This window comes from Populus alba, chromosome 8, assembly GCF_005239225.2.
Source record: "Populus alba chromosome 8, ASM523922v2, whole genome shotgun sequence".
In the NCBI taxonomy this organism is placed as follows: Eukaryota; Viridiplantae; Streptophyta; class Magnoliopsida; order Malpighiales; family Salicaceae; genus Populus; species Populus alba.
This window is the reverse complement of record NC_133291.1, coordinates 5,274,948-5,296,000: the sequence shown is the minus strand read 5'-3', so window position 1 is coordinate 5,296,000 and position 21,053 is coordinate 5,274,948. Positions and strand designations below refer to the sequence as shown.

Here is a 21,053-nt window from a genome sequence, read left to right as displayed (position 1 = left end):
ATGTTAGACTTAGCTGATTGTCTAGCTCAAGTATTTTGGGTCTGGTATGGTTGTCGGACTCATGTTATATTAGACTTAAATGAATGTCAAATTCAAGTATCTCGAATTTGATATATTTATCGAACCCATTTAATTTAAAAAGATTTTTATAAACAAAAAGTTATCTCATTAGATAGAAAGAGTAGTTTTCTTAAGAAATTTAACGAACTAGAATTTGAATGTCAATGGACAGTGATATTGGGACATTATATATTGCCATAGAGAACTTAAAAACAACGATAGTCTGTCTGATTAGAAAAATAAAAGGAATAGTCATCAGTATAACTGTAAGTTTAATTATAAGATAATCAAGAATGGTAATTAAATTTTTTTTTAGATAACTGTTTCAAAGAAATTGATAATGAACATTATAGAAAAGATGGATTGAGGACGATAGCGAGAAAGGAATTTTTTCCTCATGAGGTAACTCAAGACTCGTCGAGCCTTGGTGTGGCATGAAAAAAACACGAGGAGCCATATGCACTTGAATGTGTGCATACACATACACTCATGCGCTTGCTTAATTCAAATATGAATTTATGATTAATAATAAAAAGTAATTATTTTCCTTGACAAAAAAAAGAGGGCGTTATGGACGTAACAGAAGTTCAATGTGCTCGGCCCAAACTCTGAGGCGTTCTAAGCTCATCGATTCATCTATGGGCCTTACTACACTTTATAATGGGCTTCCAGGTGTTGTTTTTTCGGTGAACGAGCTAAAGCCCACATATTTTGAACTCCTGAGGCCATCCAGGGTAGAAGCTTTTGCTATAACTTACAACTACCATGATTTTATGAAGATGAAACTAAGACTGACCTTTATGGGATTTCCTTCCATATCTCACATCGCCATGATCATGTCCTGTTTCTGATAGAAATATCCTTGCGCTGCTTCTTCTAGCAGCTTTGATCTGTTGGCTTGCAACGCCCATCTCCTTAGTCCAAGCTTCTCTCGTCCTATAGTCATGGAGGTGCTGTGAATATACGAAACTCTCCATGTTGCGCTTCTCTGAGTCCTCAATTAAGCTCCCCCAAGTCCAATCTTTATCCCCTTCAAAGCAAAACCCAGTTTTTTTTTCCTTGAGGGAGAGTTTTGTAGATAAATTTGGTTTTCAAAGTGTTCTTTAAATTATTTTTTTATCTAAAAATATATCAAATTCATGTAGATGATTTTAAGGTGTTAACGTAATAAATAAATAGATAAATTATTATCAAATACATCCTAAATTGATAACTTAAAACAAGATGGATCATATGCTCGCAAGTGTGTAACATTCATGAGTGGTAACTCAGCATGGATCTTGGAAATTTATAAACAAGCATGAATACAATCTTTCACCTAGCTATTTCTAGATTAATTGACGCGTAAGAATATTCAATAACTTTTCAATATATTATTCCATCCCAAGCTAGAACTGGTCATTTTTTTCTTCATGACTTGGAAAGCAGCTACATACTACACTGGAAGATTAAATACACCACAAAGTACCCACCAAAACTATCAAAAACATAGTTAACGTCAGTTAATCACGGGGAAGCGTCAAAGATATCAGCGGGAGGGATGAAATAGTCCATGGAGAGCCCTGGCACATTGAACACAACATCATCAATCCTCCACTCTTCTTCCATTCTAGTCCTACTATGCTGAACAGACAACTCCTCGAATCGAAAAACCGTAGCGATTGACCTTCCTTGATGAGCAATTAACACGCCATCCACGTCTCTGTAGTCCCCGATACTGCTTCCTATGGTAGTCTCCCAGTAGATAGTTTCGTTTTCTGGGGTTTGTACTCTGGTTAGATGGGAGTCCTCCAAGTATATTAAGAGACCACTTTTTTGGCAAAAATAGCCATATAGTACATGCCTGAGCACTTCAGCTGGTCCTTCACTTCTTTCAATCACAGCTTCTCTGTCAGCAGCTACTTTTAAAACGAAGCAATCATCCTCGCCAATTCGTTTCTCACCTAGGCACTGTGCTTTGGCAAATAAGTTGGCTGTGTTCTTCGGATCTAAGCCCTGGAATATCAATAACCACAAGACTAATAAATAAGTACATGTAGAAGAGGTCCAAGTTATACGCAATGTAGTGTTTGAACAATTAATTAGTAAAGAACGATGACGGGGGAGGGTCAAATATCTGTGGTACTTCCATACATGCTCTCCCTAAGCTCTTACATGCTGGCCTTGCTATTCCAATAACACATGAAAAATATGAAGCGTATAGTAATATGCTTTTCATTCAAGGTGGACAAAGTTTCAACAATGGGGGCCAGTGATTCCTCTCGTGTACTCACAGCAAGCGAGGAAACAAATGCAAAATGGGGATGGCCACACTCCTAATTGAGAGCGTATGAAGCAGTTATATTCCTCATGGCTAATTCCGAGTCTTGTTTTCTTTCGTTCTTTCTTTTTCTTTGTGGGTAGGAAACATGGCTTCGGCACAAAAAGAAACTGCAAAGAAATGTTTCTCATACGAGCAAGATCATTAATTAGCACTAGATCTACATCTACCAAAGGAAGTCGCCCCTCAGGAGATAATAGGATTTTTAAGTCCACCAACATAGTTTCTAATTTTTAAAGTCCTGAAGCTCGCCATAATTTCGAGAGAGAAAACGGTACATGGGAGAAAGAGAAAAGGGCAACGACTGCCGAGGAACAAGTAGTTAACGAACAAAGAAGAGGGGAAAAGCCAAGAAAAGCAAGGAGCTATATTGCGCATTAAATCAGGCGCTCTTCGCTAAAGTGCAAAAAAGGAAAAGTTAAAGAGCAAAGGGATGCTTATAAGCTGCAATCCCAAGAAACTGTATCTGAACATGATCAAAGATGACGTCAAAAAGAAAATCACGTGCCATTCCTAACTCAGTGAATAACGTGAGTTTCAAAAAAAGCAGCTTGTCTGGTAAAGCATGAGACAGTGTCTGTATCATGCCGGATGCTAATACATACACGCTACCATTTCTCGGGATTGTGATTTTGGTCTTCCATCTCATCCTTTTATGTTTGTTTTGTATGTAGATTTGAATAAACATAAAGATTTCATTATCTTCAACCAAAAGAAAAAAAAAATCATCGGTTCAAGGCATGGATTAGCTAATAGAAGTTCTGGATTTTAAACCCTTCTGCTTCTTTTTTCCCTCATACTCCTGCCAATTTTAGACTACTAAATTCTAGACTAATTCTTTTTTATAATTAGAACTACGGTGGTCTCAATGTTTAAAGGGTCAATTCCAATCCAAATATTGAATTTGATGCGCATATAGACTGTAGCTAGTACCTGGATTATGCGACGTAGAGGGCGTTGGGGTCCTTTGGCAGCATGAGTACCGAGCCAAGGAGTATGCCTCCACACAGTCTTCCCGTCGCTGCCGGCTATGACTTTATTTTCTCCGACCACCAATTCAAGAGACCACATCCCTGGCAACATTTGCCAAAGAACAAAGCACCCACTTTCACCACTTCTAGTCCCCAAGCTCTTCACATTCTTTCCTGATGAGATTTCCGTCTCGCAACGGACCATCTTCACACTCCCTGCTGAGTACATGTTTTTCATGCATTTTTGTTGCTTTAAACACCCTGTTGATGCCAAGTATTGCTGTATGATATAATGCGCGGCAGAGTTTTCCTGTGACAAAATAAAAGCTACATTAATTAGCAAATGGAGTTGCAGGAAAGAAAAATAGATGAAAAATTTAGATAAGGAGGCGTGCAAGAACTTACAATGGGTGTGTTTTTAATGTGAATGCGATGGATGGGGTCGTTAACGAGAGGGATTGGGGCTAGAGGGCAACCCAATACTCCAAGTAGAAGCCTCAAATCTTGTCTTTTGGCTGGAATGCTCCCATACAAGGAGACTGTAAAATTGTTTCCTGCAGAAAGACCCCTTTGCAATCGAAACCATTCACGAATTATTTCCCATGAACTTTCCTTTCTGTTACCCTCTTCTTGCATATCGGGGTCCGGACCTTCTAGCAGTGGAGTTAGGGTTTGCGTGCACCATCTTTGCTTCCATCTAGCTCTCGAGCCCATGAATGTATGGAAATTAGTGCTAATTAGCAAGTGAATATTGTTGAAGATGATGAGTGTTGGGGCTGGGAATCAGTATAAGTGAGCAGAAGTTATGTGTATAAAAACAATCGCCATTGCTGGGAGTTATAGCTAGGGACGAGAAGGAAGAGACAAAAAGGAACAGCTTATCTGTCCAGCGGCAGATGATGGTTTTATTATAATACAGGCTTGTGTGTTGGGATGTCTTTCGCTTTATTCTTCTCTTCTCTTTTAGAGTCCTCTTGTCGTTTTACTAACTCTTAAGTATCCTCTCGAGCGACTCCATGCGAGGGGTCCCAGGAGGATTAGGCTATCTCTTCCTTTTTCTTGAATAAATAGTTAGGTCCTCTCTGTGGACCCTAGGACATACCCTACAATTTGGGCTCCTAATCACGCCGGTCTCAAGGGGTAATCTTCCTAGGAAAATGGTACCACACCACCATGTCAGGCTCATTACACAAGACAGGACTCAAGTCTTGGCGATTGGTCCACGCAACATCAACAGTATTTATTATTCCATTCCATCCATTTATTTATCTGGGTGGATGCAGAAATTACCTCAGACTTCGATAATCTTTTTAATAAAAATCCCATTTTTTTAGAAGAGGGATATCTGTCTGATCCAAAATATATATAATGAATAAAAAACAGAATAAATAATATTTTTATTTATTGTAATAAAAATAGGTCCTAGTCACTTCATGGCAAGTCTGCCGTGAGATTCACTGATAAAGGCCATCACCTCCGCGGTTCGGTGACGTGTTTTTTTTTTAATAATTTTTAAAAATTTAATTTTAAATTTTTAAAAATACGTTAATATGTTAATATTAAAATAATTTTTAAAAATAAAAAAATATTATTTTAATATATCTCTAAATAAAAAACACTTTAAAAAATAATCATTGACATACTTAGAAACACCCCAAAATTATTTTGAGTAATTCGCAAAATAAATCTTATCTGGTCAATAAATGCAAAATATAATTACAAGGAATAACTTAACTGATTAGATTTTAAATTTACTTTTCAATAATTATAAGTTTGAGTCATTTTAAAATTATAAAAAAATTATATAAATTATTAATTTTAAAGTATATAAAATTAGTTGAAATACTTTTAAACCAACTCAAATATAATATTAATAAAATATCAAGGAATAACCCAGGCACGCAGTCCACCTGTGAAGATCTGAATTTATTGTTTAAAAATTATTAATTCCACTGTTACAAACCTTGTCTGAAAACCATGGTTATAAAAAAAAGGATTATTGGAGTAATTCGTGGAACAAATCTTCTATGGTCAATATCTGTAGAACATACATGGAGCAGTCACTGATGACTAGCTAGCATCTTCTTTAAATATGCATTACCCAGAGTGGTCCCCACGAGCACAAGATGCTGTCACCATGTGATGATTCTCCAAGTTCTAGATAGACCTGGTCAAATAGACATTAACATAACAAAATTCCTTTCTTCCCTTCCTCTTTTTGACAATTAACATCAGACGATGTCCCCAACTATCACCAACCAATTTCTTAAACCTTGTTTTGTCAGTGAATAAAAAAAAATAAAAAATCAACTATGTCTAGCTGAACACTTGCTCTTATGTTAGATGTTGATAGTAGAGTTTTTTTTGTTCCTGATCAGTTGTGTTTTTAAAGTTTCTACTTTACGGTGACCCACACGGAGGTGGGCCGGCCGTTAGGCCTCGACACAGGATTCGCTGGAGGAATATGGTGTGGAGTCGGCATCAATGGTGGAGCGGCGGATGGAGGGGGATGGGTGATCTTCCAAGCCAAGAGCTCTCTGCTTTGGTGGAAGGTTGAAACGTGACTTTCATTTGTGGGAAGTACAAGTGGATATGCACATGCTTCAGCTACTCTATCACATCTTTGTCTCGTCTTTCAATTTAGACCCCATTTTTATTATTAAATTATTTAAAAATAAGGTTAAAATTGTATTTTTTATAAATTTAATTTTTCGTATTTAAAAATTATTATTTTTATATTTTTTTATGTGTTAATATTAAAAATAAATTTTAAAAATAAAAAAATATATTATTTTAATATATTTTCAATTAAAAAAAAATTATAAACCACACCCCTTAATCAAATGTATGTATCTAGCTCTCAAACATCTTTTGCTTGGGATCTTGAGATCTCGTGGATGAATGATACCTTAGATTTTCATTCTAAAAAATAATCCCTTTTTTCTATAATTCAAGATCGAAATTTATAGGGCATAGCATCATGTCTACATGCTAAAACCACAAGTTTTTATTTCCCGAACGAGAGTAGATGGGCCCATTTTGAAAAACAAAATAGAGCATTCAGCATTCCGAATTACAATATGGGCCCATAAACGGGCCTGAAGCTCTATCTGAAAATGAAATCACACCACCATACTAGGCTCATTACACAAGAAAGGAGTGAAGTCTCAGTGACTGGCCCACCGATTCTGGATTTGATTTATTTATATTTTCTCATTTAGAAGTTTTGATTTTTGAAAATCTCTTTGTGTTTTTTTGGAGAAATAACGATATTATAATATCAATTATTAATTACTCAACACTATAAAACCAGCTTTTTTGAATATTTTTTATATTATAAAAATATTCAATATCAACAACAATTCTATTTTTTTATTAATATAAGATATTGTTTTCCAATATCTGCGTAGAAGGAAAAATCAAATCCCTTTGCCCACACGTAATACTGAAACATTTCCTTTGACCTATCCGTAGATTCAACGGACAAAATCATTACGCGCCCAGTAGTGGGACAACGTAATTCATTAATCCGCATTAACCAGTAATTTATCGTAATCCTTCGTGTTAAGCTAGTTTGTAATGTAATAGAAATTATTTTTTAAAAATATATTTTTAATTATACTAAAATAATATTTTTTTTATTTTTTAAAAAATATCTTTAATATTAGCATGTGACAAAAAAAATTAAAAATTAATTTAAAATTAACAAAAAATTAATTACAAAAACAAACACACTCAAAACACTTAATTATTAAATTAAAATGATTGCTTATCAAAAAAAAAAATGGGACTGTTTATGGGACTTCAAAGAATCCAAAGTAAATTTCGAATTACTATTGGATACTAAATAACTATAAATTTATTATTAATTAAGCGTTTTCATGTTGACGGTCCATGATGATTGTGTCCACGTGTCTTAAATCGCCAACTGAATGATGAAATAAAAGATTCCGCATAAAAAAATATTTCCACGTTAAAAATACCTCCAAGACATGTGACACGTACTTGTTGTATGCTTGACGTTGATGATTACAGTTTTAATTAGCAATTACCCACCAAAAATGACTAGCAGGTATAATATAGTATAGTTAAAATACTAGTATGTTGTGTTGAAATTTAAAATTATTTTTAAAAAAATCTCACCATAAATTATTGCAAAACGAGGAATTTTATAAAATTAGATAATTCATATATAAATAATAAATAATTACATCAAAGTCGTGTTCTGATTTTATCTTAAATGGGCAAAACGTTCATGTGTTATCATTTAACAATAAGAGAAAGAATAGTTAGTAGAGAACATGTAACCATCATTTAGAGATTAATTAAATTTTAACATTGTAATGGTGTTTGGTTAAGGGCGGGAAAAAGAAAGGTCAAGAGGAGAAAAGTTTAAAAGTTTTAAAGTTTACGTAATAATTCCTTCTCAATTCAAACATTAATTTTCCGGATCGTTTCCTCAGCCCCGAAATTATATCCCACCATTGCATATTCAGCATTTATTTTTTATTATATTTTTTTGTCATTCAAAAGTATACCAAAAAAATCAATAAATACAAACAAAAAGACTAACAAATTTTTCCATTAATATTTTAAGGTGATTTTTACTGACCAAATGTTTTTCATCGCTAATTCCATAGGTATTTATTGATAGAAATATATTATCAGTATATGTCGAGAGAATCCCTATCGGAATAAAAAATATAAAAAATCCAAATAATTTGATGACATATAAGTTGTTATAGACACCGTTATTGATGAAATTACAATGGAGTTCAAAAAAGCAAATCGTACAGTAAGGTGACACTTGTATCAACAAAATTTCAGGTCACCATACATCCCAGGGAATATATGGGTGAAATATATTCAATACATGATGTTCGTACGTTTCGCACGGCGCTCATAGTCCAATGCGGGGAACTAGAGCTGACAAATTCACGATTCGGTTATCATACTCACCGGCAGCACCGTTCTGTTCGTTTCACATGCGAAGCGAATAATAATATTTATTTTAATCATATCTATTTTTAATTAATTTATTATTATTTATAAATATATTTAACTAATAATATTTTTTCCTTACAAGCTATGACTCTTAGACATGAGACAGATTCAATAGAGCTTTTTGTGAAGACACACGTACAAAGTAAAGACCGTAAAAAAAAGGATAGTAGTTTGTCAACAATCGAACTCAACATTTTATGGTATGTTCATTGAACCATTTTTTTATATAAATTATTATTTTTTTTAAATTTAATAATTTTATTTTTTTTATTTTCATATAACATATAACAACGGTTGAAAAAACACATCCACGTACGTATCAATCGAGAATAAATTTTTAAAAAGTACAATACCGTGTGTGTGTGATTGCTACATGCCAAACCGGTTCCATGAAGGCAACCCGTAAAATCAAAATAGTCAAGTCATGTTGGCCCGGACATCCACGTAAATCAAAAAAAAAAAAAATAGTCAAGTCATTGAAGATTAACGTGCAAAGGTTATGCTAAAGTATAGAGTAGGTTGAACTTTGAAGTGCAAGCTTCTTTGTCCACAGCAACACTTCATTTGCAAAGCTTTCTTGAGGAAAAGGGTTGAAAAACTGTTATTTTTGCCTATAAACTAATACAAAATCCATCCCTCGACACTCGACAATATTGTAATGCTTGAATTTAATACTATTTATTTGCCTGATTAAACCGTGGATGAGTTCCTTTCAAGCTTCTATACTTCACTTCATGCCCGTCGTTGTCAAATGTATTTCATCAATCGACTGCAAAACGCCATGAGTTTAATATATTTAGAAAGAGAAATGATGACTAAGAAAACCATAAAGCAGCATTCTTGCTGGTGTTATTTGCTTGGAAAAATAACTAATCATGGCTACAAGAAAAGCATTTTAGTCAGATAATTAGTGAAGCCATGTAATGAATAATCAATGCTTACTAAAGTTGCCAAGACAGCATGTTTCTTCAGTCAATAAATTACTCGACACGATCAAGCTAGCTCTCCAAGTGCGTTGAAGATAGAATTCTTAATTGGACGGTAGGGATCTCTCTCTCTCTCTCTCTTCATGAGACTATCTTTAGATGATGATAATGTAAAATACAGACTTACTTACCAGCAGAGATTAACTGGTAAATTTCAAAGGTGTCGATGCAATGAATAACGTAATTTCGTCAAGTTTCTTGAAAGATAGCTAGCCCGAATTATGAAGAGCACATTTTTAGGTTCATCCCCAAACGGGCCGGCCACCGTATATATTCATTTTTCTTTAAATTTGTTTTCATGGTGTTGATAGAAATAGTGATTTAATAAGAACGGTAAGAATTTTTGCACAAAACAATATCAAGATTATAGCTATTTTTATATATAAAAAAATCAGAATTTATATATAATAGTCATCTTAATATTTTATATTTATGATAATCTAATTATACAAATATAAATTTTATTTTATTAAAAATAAAAAAAAATCAAGAAAAATTTATACTTGTTAACTCAAAAAAAATGAAATATTTCTACATTATTAGATTTATAATAAAAAAAACTTATTACACTAATTAAATAACTGTTTAAAAAAAAAAATGTCTTACACTACTAAAAAATTGCATGTTTATAAAAGAAAAGTACTGTATTATTTATAATTTTAATTTTTTTATTTGAAAAACTATGAAAGGCCTCTAAAATTTATTTTTCAAACTCGGTACAGATTTAAAAAACTGTTTTCTAGATTTTCGAATAAAAAGATATTGTATTTGAATGGTGTTGAATTGATTTTCTTCTTTATTTCACTCCAATTTTTTAAGAATTTAAAAATATTATTATATTTCTTAATTAACATCTAATATTCATGCAAAGCAAATTGTAAGAAAAGCTATCTTCTTCTTGAAATAACATGTTAAGTTCATTTTCGGGATCACTCAACTGTTACGAAATGATGGAAGAGCAATGACCGGAGAGAAGGACACCAATGCACTCAATTAGACGTAGTGGTCATGAGTGAACCTCAAGTTTGAATTCCAGCACATTTCCGATATGTTTGCCTTTTATAACTTGTAGGGTTTGCTGAATTCTTCTTCTTCTTCTTCTTCTTCCTCTTCATATATATATATATATATATATATATATGATGTGTGTGATTAAGTCATATATATAGAGATGTAGGGCATAATTATGAATAAATGGACTATGAGAATCACATCATAGAAACGTAATTAAACTGAGCAATCAAGGACACCTCAAGGATACTATTCTAATTAGAGAAATGCTTGGAAGTAATCATATATAAATACTACTCAGCTTGACAGAAACGATCAACCTTCTGTTCCTCTCTCTCTCTCTTTTCAAGTGGGACCTGCGTGGTTAGAGCTGGGATTTTAGCAATGCAAATCAATATTATATATATTAACAAAATAGTATAACTATGAGCAATTCGAAAACACAATACAAACATATGCGCCACTTGATCAATCTCCCAATCAAGCCAATAAATCTCGCCTGCTCTCAAAATCACTATATCCCGTTGCATGAGTACTTGACACCTGGCCTGTATTTCTTGGAAAATCAAGCGCTTGTCAGTCACCGTGTTTTCTTTCCCTTCACCATTATTCCTTTGGGTACATATCGTGCCTAAGTAAACAAGTCCAGTGCTCTTGTATATACTAGCTAGTATATATCCAGACAAGGATATAAATTGAGCTTCCTAGGCTGCAGGAAGTATAGTGGGTCGACTGAAGAAGGGATTACTGGAGGATTGAGATGGGCCACAGGTGCTGCAACAAACAGAAAGTTAAGAGAGGGTTGTGGTCTCCTGAAGAAGATGAGAAGCTTGTCAAATATATCACCAGCCACGGTCATGGAAGCTGGAGTTCTGTCCCTAAATTTGCTGGTGTGTGTTCTGATACCCTTTTTTGCATGCATTTGAAATAAAAATCAAGCTATCTGATCTATTTTTGATATGCGTTATTGCTTTGTACTTGCAGGTTTAAAAAGGTGCGGTAAGAGTTGCCGTCTGAGATGGATAAACTACTTGAGACCGGAGCTCAAGAGGGGTTCCTTTTCTGCGGAAGAAGAGCAGATCATCATAGATGTCCATAGAATTTTAGGCAACAGGTGAGGATCATTCGAGTCTCAATAAAACTGTGTATAGAAAATTCAAAAACAAAACAAAATCAAAACACGTTTCTAATTAACCATGGGGACAATAGATCACTAGATGATGACATGGATAGAGTAGAACTACTTACCTTATCACTTTCACTGTAATTTCACTACAAGTACTTAATTTATATGTATATATACTTGCAACAGATGGGCTCAGATAGCAAAACATCTTCCGGGAAGGACAGACAATGAGGTGAAGAATTTCTGGAATTCATGCATAAAGAAAAAACTCATGGCACAAGGCTTGGACCCAAAAACTCACAACTTGATCCCTTCTCATCAGAGAGCAGCTAATAAGATTGCATGCAATATATCACAATCTAACCAGCAACCCTTTTCAATTATCACCCTGGATTCAAAGATGAAAGATTATTCCATGGAGATAAACCCTCCTATTCTAACACTACCTTCCCCTTATCCTTCTAATAGCAGTACTCAACCACCATTGCTACAGACCACTACCAGCTTGCCCTTGCCGGCCACCACTGGTTATCAAAACCCTAGTGTCATTTGGAATGAAAACACTCAAAATTCCCAGGATTCTTCCATTTTTCCTTGTTTATCATCCATTGAGAACACACTCATTTCCTCTTCATCTTCGTCTTCAGTGAACCCAACTGGGTTCGGTCTCTTGGATGAGAACTGCTTTTGGAGAACTAATATCATTGGTGAGCCCTTTGATGCAGCAAAAATATTCGAAGTTATGCAATCACAGGATCAAGAAAACCAGCCAAACAAGATTTGTGACACACAAATCATGGATAATACTAAAGGTGTTCACGACAATATGGATGCTTCATTTGACACTACTAGTTACGATCTTGAGTTTGTCGACTCCACAATATTATTGCCTGGTTCAATGTGTCGTGATCTTAGCTCCATGGATGATCTTGCATGGAACTTTTAGGCCTCCACGTGCGTGTATGTACCTAGTGCTACATTGCCGGTAGGTTTTGCTCAGTTCCGGCATCCCAAAATATATATTTGAAGAAAAAAATGCTTCAATTTGTCGCTAGCAACTTATTTTGAGCGTGAAATATATAATATTAGTGGTATCAATTAAGAGCATTAATTGTTTAAATTTGAAAGTACCCATTGGATGCTGAGTTCATATGTAAAGATATATGTAAAAACTTTTATGGCAATCTTTTATATCGATGCTATATGCAAATGCATAGTTTTGGCCTATGGCGAAAAAAATTAAATGTGCTGCTAAGTCTAACATTTCTTGTATTGGTGTTAGAGAATAACACTAATTTTTAATGAATTCGAGAAAGACCTGTTGAACATCTCACAGATTATGTTTTTTATTTACGAACATGTACGAATACTTTCTGAATTATCCATCATTTGGATGTAGATTTTTTAATTTTTTTTATTTGAATTGACTTCCCTTTACTATGTTAAATTATTAATAGACCTCTTATTTTATACGAGTTCAACTTCTATTTAACTCAAAAAAAAAATTACAAAAACTTATATTATCATAAATGTAAATATGGTTATATAAGACATCCAGTAAATATAATTTTTATTGTGATTAAATTTAATGCAAAGCGATATCTTGAGCAATATTATTCCCATATTTATTTTGCTTATGTAAAATTGAGTGATGAATTGAATCCCATAGACAATCGGCATTAAACTTTTTTTTTTATAGAGATGTTTAGAAGTATAATAGTAATTATTCAAATAAATATATTAGGTGCAATTTTAAACTTGGAGAAGCCCGTCCATTCGGCTCCGTTAATTATTTAAAAAACACAGTTAAAATTGCAATTTTAAACCGTTAAATAATCATTAGGTGCCTTTTTAGACTTTATCTTCGTAAAAAATAATAAATGTTTGAAGTCTATTCGCTGGACAGCTAATTAATTTGCTTCTGCTCACTCCCATGGCGACCACCCGGATTTTAACCATCCAGGCCGTGCAGGATAATTATTGCACCAGCTACCAACAGGGCCCACAAAATTACCACTGTCGGAAGGCCCATTTACCCTTTATATGATCCAGCCCATAAAACTCTCGTCTCTGCTTCCCGTTGGTTGAAGACGGGAGCTGTCGACATGGTCATGAGACTCTACTTGCAGCCTCTGTTCCCGTCGATGCAAAAGTCTTGCTCTACTGACCTGGAGAAGCCCGTCCTTATCTTCGTAAAAAATAATAAATGTTTGAAGTCTATTCGCTGGACAGCTAATTAATTTGCTTCTGCTCACTCCCATGGCGACCACCCGGATTTTAACCATCCAGGCCGTGCAGGATAATTATTGCACCAGCTACCAACAGGGCCCACAAAATTACCACTGTCGGAAGGCCCATTTACCCTTTATATGATCCAGCCCATAAAACTCTCGTCTCTGCTTCCCGTTGGTTGAAGACGGGAGCTGTCGACATGGTCATGACTCATGAGACTCTACTTGCAGCCTCTGTTCCCGTCGATGCAAAAGTCTTGCTCTACTGACCTGGAGAAGCCCGTCCTTCGGCTCTTCATCTGCTCATGTACATTTTCTTGATGTTGCTTTTTATAGAGCGAGAATCCGAATCAGAGACCTCTCACTTTTCTTCCTGCTGTCATGTGCTAATCTCGAAACATTTTGTATACGATAGAACTCTCTCTCTCTCTCTCTCTCTCTCTCTCTCTCCTATCAGACAAGCAAGAAACCTTCCAAGTATGAACTTCTCGCACATCTGCTCTGAAAGCGAGAGCGTGAGATGTTCCTTGGGTCTTCATTGGGCTCTCTCTCTCTCTCTCTCTCTCTCTCTCTCTCTCTCTCTCTCGTGTGTGTGGGGTCCTATGTTCGTTGATATCCAAATTAAATTTAGGTGGGTTTGGAATCTTTGGATAGGCAACTCATTTGGAAAATGCAGCTAAAAGCTTTTTACAGATTTATGGTGGTGATTGTATTTTATTTTTCTTACAGATACGCTCTCAATTGGAAGTTTTTCAATTCATATTATTTTATAGTTTTCAGTCCTTGTATCGGCATTTCTAACAATTGAACCCCTGCATGTATGTTAAATATTCATTTCAATTAAACATGGTTAAACTTTTAGGTTGTTTGAGATCAGTTTTTTTTACGGTAATTAAATTTAATTATAGTGTTCTATTTGAATTTAATTCATAAATAAATTAAATCCATGTATTTTTTAAAAAAATACAATTTAATTCATTTTATTTTCTATGTTATCTATATCTTATTTCTTCAAATATTTTTTAAAAAAACAAAAAAGTTCGATGAGTATTTTAAAAAACTTAATTTTAACATTAAATTTCCCAACTTTGAAACTATAAAAAAGAGAAATTGACTTTTGATTTATTTTTTATAATATTTTTAGAAATTAAATTTTATTTATAATTCAATTCTTAGCACTAAAAATAAATTTCAAACATAAAATTTTATTAAAACTTTTGATATTCATTCCAGATGAAAATGAGCACTGTAAATAACGGATAATTGTTTTATTACCCATTTGTCACCACTGCACACAAGTCTTCTAAAATTGTCTGCTCGGATTTATTCCCGCCTTTTTTTTATGCCCGGATTTACCTCAAAAGAAAAGATGCGTGCTAATTGAATTACAAGCACGCACGCTAGTTTAATCATTGGAGATCATATCAATCGATTATCTGCAAGGCATCTCGTGTCTGCTTATGTTCATCCAATGGGCTTCGAGGAAATCTCTGGGGTCTCCAAACTCTTTCTTTTTCCCATTTTGATATATCACCAACATATTGCATCTCCAAGCAGTTGAATTTTCCTTTCACACTAATATTATTAGTTTGTTGTTCTGCTGCGAGTAAAGTTAATTTTTAAAAAATATAAAAGAAAAATATCTAAACATTATTTAACATATTTACTGAATAAAAAAATTATTTTAATAAATAAATTTAGCAAACACAATCAGGTAAATATTTCATCTTACGATATTAAATATCTTGATTTATATTTTTTTTATTTTTAATTATTTTTTATTAACACACATAATTCTCAATTTATTTAATTACATATAAGTATATTTATTTATTTATTTATTTTTAAAAAATTAAATACAAAAATATGTTAAAAAAATATACACATAGTTTTTTTTATTTTAAAAAATATCTAACCGCATCGAATCTTTAATTAAGTATCTTGTAAATATAATTTTGCAAATATGTTATTCCATTAAAAAAATGGAAAAAAAGCGAAAAGAAAAGCAAAAAGCGAAAAACAAGAAGAGACGGAAGGAGTGTCCTCAAACTAAAAAATTATTGCAGAAAGATATATTTTGTGTTCATTTACGTACCTTGGCAGAAACAATTGTTTTTTTTCCACAAAGAAATCCGATCACGAATTTCTCAATGGCACACCACATCACACATGTTCATCCGATTTATTTTCAATTTGACCGATCGAGAAGTATGAACAATCGTATAAAAAAATAAACGGGAAGAAAATAACAGAAAAGCAAATGATGGCGTGCTTTGACCTGTCATAACGCAAAATAATCCTCACTTTTCTTTTCATATATTTTTTTTCCATGTTATGTAGCCCATCACAATATATTATCCTACGCCTGTAATATGAATTTTGGTGGTAATACAGCAACTGTAAGTAACATATCAAATAATTGTTACTTCGAGAGGTCATCTCAGTAGTTAGTGGCCCTAAATTAGTCTTGCATGGGGGAGTACAATATCGGAGTTGTCTTGAGAGGAGCATAGTTGTTCTAATGTTCCGTCCATGCAATCCTTGTACATCATGTATTCGTCGCTAATTTCAGGCTTTGATGGCTTCACACACTCGGCGATGTTAATCTGTGGGAAGTCCTCTAGTTCTAAAGAAGGGTACGGAAATTGATAGAGCAAGCTTGAGTAGAATGGCATCTGCATATCCTGCATCCACAGTGTTGTGTGATTAATAACATCGTTGGAAACGAAAAAAAGGAATTGGGCGGGGGGAAAATCCAATCCTTTTGAGCATTGTTGTTGAGTAAAACAGTCAACCTAGCAACATCTTTTGAATTAGAAAATTAACTCTAGTGGGGAAACATATGCATCGGAAATAGCGATGTTTGAGGTGTCATATATGTATGCAGTAGACCCAGAGAGAAAAATCAGGAAGAAAGATGTTTGAACTTTGAATTATGTTTGAGTCAGTCAAAAGAAGATGTTGAAGATGGTGAAAAAGCCAATTGGAGTCAGTGTTTGAGGTATTTTCAGAAGGAAGCTTTAGGAAAAGATATGGAGTTCATTGCTTCCAACTTTTGCTGCTTTAACTTCGGATCAAAAGAAAGAAAAAACTCAAAGGGCTTGTTTTGTGGGCCATTTCCAACACATAGCGCCCCGATGACTGTACTTTCATTGTGTGCGAGACACAACCACACGCTATTTTCCCTGGTGTGAGCATGAAGCTTTAATAAAAGCAGAACATTGCAGGAAATGCAGTATTGGCAAAAGAGATAATCATGTCATGATCAGAAAAGATGAGTTAATTATTGGTATGGCCCATTCCAGCAGTGAACCAATGTTTTTCTATTATCTTTTCATGCATCTATACGCAATTATCAAATTACTAATTATTGCACCGACATCTACTAGTTCTAATTCTATCAACATAAAGAAATCAAATTCATTTATGAAAGAAATTTGTTAATGTACCTGAATTAGATTCGACGAGAAATCCACGCCCACCGAGTAAATGTTAGCTGAGCTATTGGCTTCATCCGAGGCAATTGGAGCTTGCAAGTCATCGGCTGTTGCAGTTTCAATTGGAGTCCCTTGGGTGACATCTGAGGAAGATGTTTCAGATGGGAATTTACAATAGTCATTGTTGAAATTTTCACCTTCAGCTTCTCTCCCTTTGGAAATTTCAATGCGGCATGTGTTATCCCCCAACAATTGTTCTTCTGAGACCCACGCTGCATCCCTCTCTTCATCACCAACATTTTTCTCTTCTTTTGTTTTGGGAGTTTGTATTGTTTTCCTGAAAACACGGCATAATGCATAGGAATCCTGCGGTGAAAAAAGCAATCAAATTTGTTAAAGAGGTGTGTACAAAGATCTAAAAAAGCAAGATCACAAAGAGCAAAAAAAGAAACAAGAAACAAAACAGGGATAGTGTAAGTGCACCTAAAGTTTTGAAACAAAGTCGACTCTTTCATCATCATGTTGATGATAAGGTATTCTTTATTAAAGAGACAGAACATTTAGTAGTGTAAGGGAAGGGAAGATCTAAAGAAGATAACGGTGTATAAAATCGAGTGCAGTGATAAAATTCGATAAGATCTGGTCGACATATGCGTTGCTTCTATCATAAAGAAGTATAATCAATGACGGTTTTCCTCACTTGACTGCATAAAGTCCTGGCTTTGAACTGTCACGTCTCCCTGCATAATGCATCTGAACGTGTTCCTATATCGTTTAATTTGAAGTGATAGACGCTACATAAATTACTAAAATCAATATCAATGAATCTCATTGCATGGACCAGTACCGATCAACTCCTTGCATCTAAAAGATATACAAACAAAACATGCCCCCGAAAAACCTCTCAGTTTAATCCTGTCATTGTTACCAGCGTTTCCTTGTGAGGTCAATTGCTATCTTACATGCGCGTGTTCCTATTGCAAAGTTCATCAGCGTACGTCTTCCACGCAGAACTGGCAATCAAACACATTCTAGGCGACTTTTTGTAAACCCTAATACTCTAATAGTCTCTTAATACTAGTCTACATATGAATGGGGGAGATCCAACTTCATCATGGTGAATCAATGATCTTAATTCATTCACTTGTATATAATTTTGAAACTATGCAATAGGCTATATGTGTGCCCCTGCTTGATTAAACTACCACAGTTTCACGATCAAATAAAAAGTGTACACTAAGCCAGTAGCGAGAGTAGAATACCTTTAAAATTGATGATGCATTGCCACAAAATGAGTCGATCAAGCGATACTCATGCATTACCCAGTTGGTTCTGATTCCATGAGGAGCTCTACCTCTATAGTACACCAATGTCTTCTTCATGCCAGCTGGCCGCTTCTGAGACTGCACTGGTCTATCTTTCCCTGTGGCTTTCCAGTAACCAGCGCTTGTTGCCCTGTTAGTTCTTGACCCATTAGGGTACTTCTTATCCCTGGGGCTATAAAAATACCACTCCATATCTTTGCTCGGTAAAAATGACTTGTCTGTTAAGCGAATTATCACATTCCACGCACACCACAGATAGTAAAAAGGAGTCAGAAAGAATACTGAGAGCATCAATAAGAACATCGGTATATTACTGATGAACGAAAATTAATTAGATATATGTACCTGGCAAGTCCCACGGCTCACATTTATAGAGATCAACCTCTGGGATAATTTCAAGCTCAATTGTGTGGCCGTTGATTTTCCGATCAAGATAGTACGCAACAAGCTCTTCATCAGTTGGATGGAACCTAAATCCAGGAGGGAGGCTCATGGGTGCCATCGCTGAGATGAAGAGATAATGTGCAAGAGGATTGGAGAGAGGGAGAGGGGATAGTGGCCCAATTGAGAAGGAGCTAGATGGAGCGCAACATGCTGCAAAGCCGGCCTGGACGACACTGAACTATATAGGCCACTGTTCTGTTACGATAGAGATGCTCACATTAACTAGCCCTCCAACCTCTCCATGTATTACGCTGTTGCCACTCACTCAAGAAACCAAAAACATATTTAATTATTTTTTGTCCCTTCCTTCACACACTTATCTTGAATATATTTCACTTTTATTTAATATGTGATTGATGATGTAGGTGCTTTCAAGAGTGTTTTTTAATTAAAAATATATTAGATTTATTTTTTATTATTAACATTAGAATTTAAAAAAAAAACAAAAAAAACAAACTCCCATCGAGGAGGAATGTAAATTTGGTATTTGAATTGATTAATAAAATTGGGATTTTGGATAAGCTACGAGACAACAAGTCCTTCGGCTTTTGAAGATTCTAAGTGTAAGGGTTTGTATGAAAACCAGCAGGGGAGGATAAGAAGCTTCCCTGCTTTTGTGTGCCCACAAACTAACAAAAATCAAACGGATCCCTCGAAAGGCTGTGTGGGCCAACTCTACCGCCCACACCCATTAACACGCAATACCAAGTCTCCCCTTCTTATTCTAGAGATTTTTGTATTTAATTTTTTTAATATATTAAAATATAAAAAATAAACAGCTCTTAATATATCGCCGCTTACATGTAATAATAAAAAGTGATATAACATGGTAATTAATATTGGAGTATTGTTGTATTATGTGTATAACAATTGATCAGAATAGTAATTAGTATGTTAATACTAGCGGGAGTATTTTGTAATCCCACCCTTCTATTCTTAGCATATATATTATCATGCGAAGGTGACTTGACTGGATAAAAGAAAGGCCTAGCAAGCAGCTTGTGGCCCGGAGGTCATTGGAGGATCCGGATCATGAATTGGATGGTGATCACGTGCCATTTGCAGAAAGCAACGTGACTGACAACTCATGTTCTCTGCTGCAGTGAGATAATGGTGTAGTTTTCAGTGAGTTTCCTCGATCGGCTGTTGATTTCTTCACTTTTATTAATTGGAAAATGATTTCTCCAGTGTTAGTTCTCAATCTCCTGAGAGGTATAGCTAGAAATCTTGAGAGATTCAGCCTTGCCACTTCTCTAAATAAAAATAAAAAAACCCAGCCATCTGCACAAATATATACATGCTCTATTTATGGTGTGGTTTCACCTTATTCCCGTGAGTCGCATTATATTTAATATAAAATAAGTTTTAGGATGTTCGGAAATGCAGTTGAGCTTTTAAAATATTTTTTATTTAAAAATATATTAAAATAATATTTTTTAAAAAATTTATTTTTAATATCAACATATTAAAATGATATAAAAATATAAATAATTAAGTTTTAAAAAAAATAAAGAATACTTTTTATTTACTCAATTGGTGGCGTGCTTTTTTTTAATACTTTTTATGGGTCCAAAATATGTGGGCGTGGCTGCCTTCAATTTAACGTAAACAATCTAGGAGATTGATGGGCCATGCGATGGGTCCATGTGAAAGTTTCTGGCCTTCTTTTATTCCCAGATAGAAAGGAACACTTTTATCGTTCAACAGTTGATGGCTTGAAGGGGGCCTCTAATCATCATCTGAACAAATCTACCTGACACTCCGTCACAGCCCCCACTCGCTTTTTCTTTTTGTCATTTTTCCCTTTCTCTTTCTTCTCCTCCCTGCCATCCAAGCTACTTTTCCTTTACTGTTATTTACCCCCCCTCCCTCCCCTTTGGTTTCCTTTCCTTAAAATATCATTTTCATGCGAGTAAAGACATCCTGGCAACTTTAATGATTACGAGCCTCAGATCTTTGACTGCTGTCTCTCTCAGGCCCTCGCCTTTTTCTCTCATCATCTGGTTCTAATCATTACTAGCTCTCCCCCATTGATGGAGAGAAGGATGATCAAAATATATTGATCGTGACAGAGAAACGAAGCATGATTGGTAAAAACATCACGGCAGGTATACTAGCTAGCTAGTTGACCAGAACAA

General features: G+C 34.7%; 3 protein-coding genes across 3 annotated transcripts; 1 reads left to right on the top strand and 2 right to left on the bottom strand.

Moving 5' to 3' along the window:
- Positions 1-1,411: 1,411 nt before the first annotated feature.
- Positions 1,412-4,281, bottom strand: LOC118055760 (uncharacterized). The gene is made up of 3 exons (XM_035067745.2): positions 3,757-4,281; positions 3,314-3,661; positions 1,412-2,055 (listed from the first exon to the last, which is right to left on the bottom strand). The coding sequence occupies exons 1-3, from the start codon at positions 4,063-4,065 to the stop codon at positions 1,567-1,569; spliced, it is 1,146 nt and encodes a 381-aa protein (XP_034923636.1). The 5' UTR covers positions 4,066-4,281; the 3' UTR covers positions 1,412-1,566.
- Positions 4,282-10,716: 6,435 nt separating this feature from the next.
- Positions 10,717-12,685, top strand: LOC118055761 (uncharacterized). The gene is made up of 3 exons (XM_035067746.2): positions 10,717-11,242; positions 11,337-11,466; positions 11,665-12,685. The coding sequence occupies exons 1-3, from the start codon at positions 11,113-11,115 to the stop codon at positions 12,422-12,424; spliced, it is 1,020 nt and encodes a 339-aa protein (XP_034923637.1). The 5' UTR covers positions 10,717-11,112; the 3' UTR covers positions 12,425-12,685.
- Positions 12,686-15,995: 3,310 nt separating this feature from the next.
- Positions 15,996-19,051, bottom strand: LOC118055762 (NAC domain-containing protein 54). The gene is made up of 4 exons (XM_035067747.2): positions 18,817-19,051; positions 18,409-18,689; positions 17,159-17,512; positions 15,996-16,393 (listed from the first exon to the last, which is right to left on the bottom strand). The coding sequence occupies exons 1-4, from the start codon at positions 18,971-18,973 to the stop codon at positions 16,166-16,168; spliced, it is 1,020 nt and encodes a 339-aa protein (XP_034923638.1). The 5' UTR covers positions 18,974-19,051; the 3' UTR covers positions 15,996-16,165.
- Between the last annotated feature and the right edge of the window lie 2,002 nt (positions 19,052-21,053).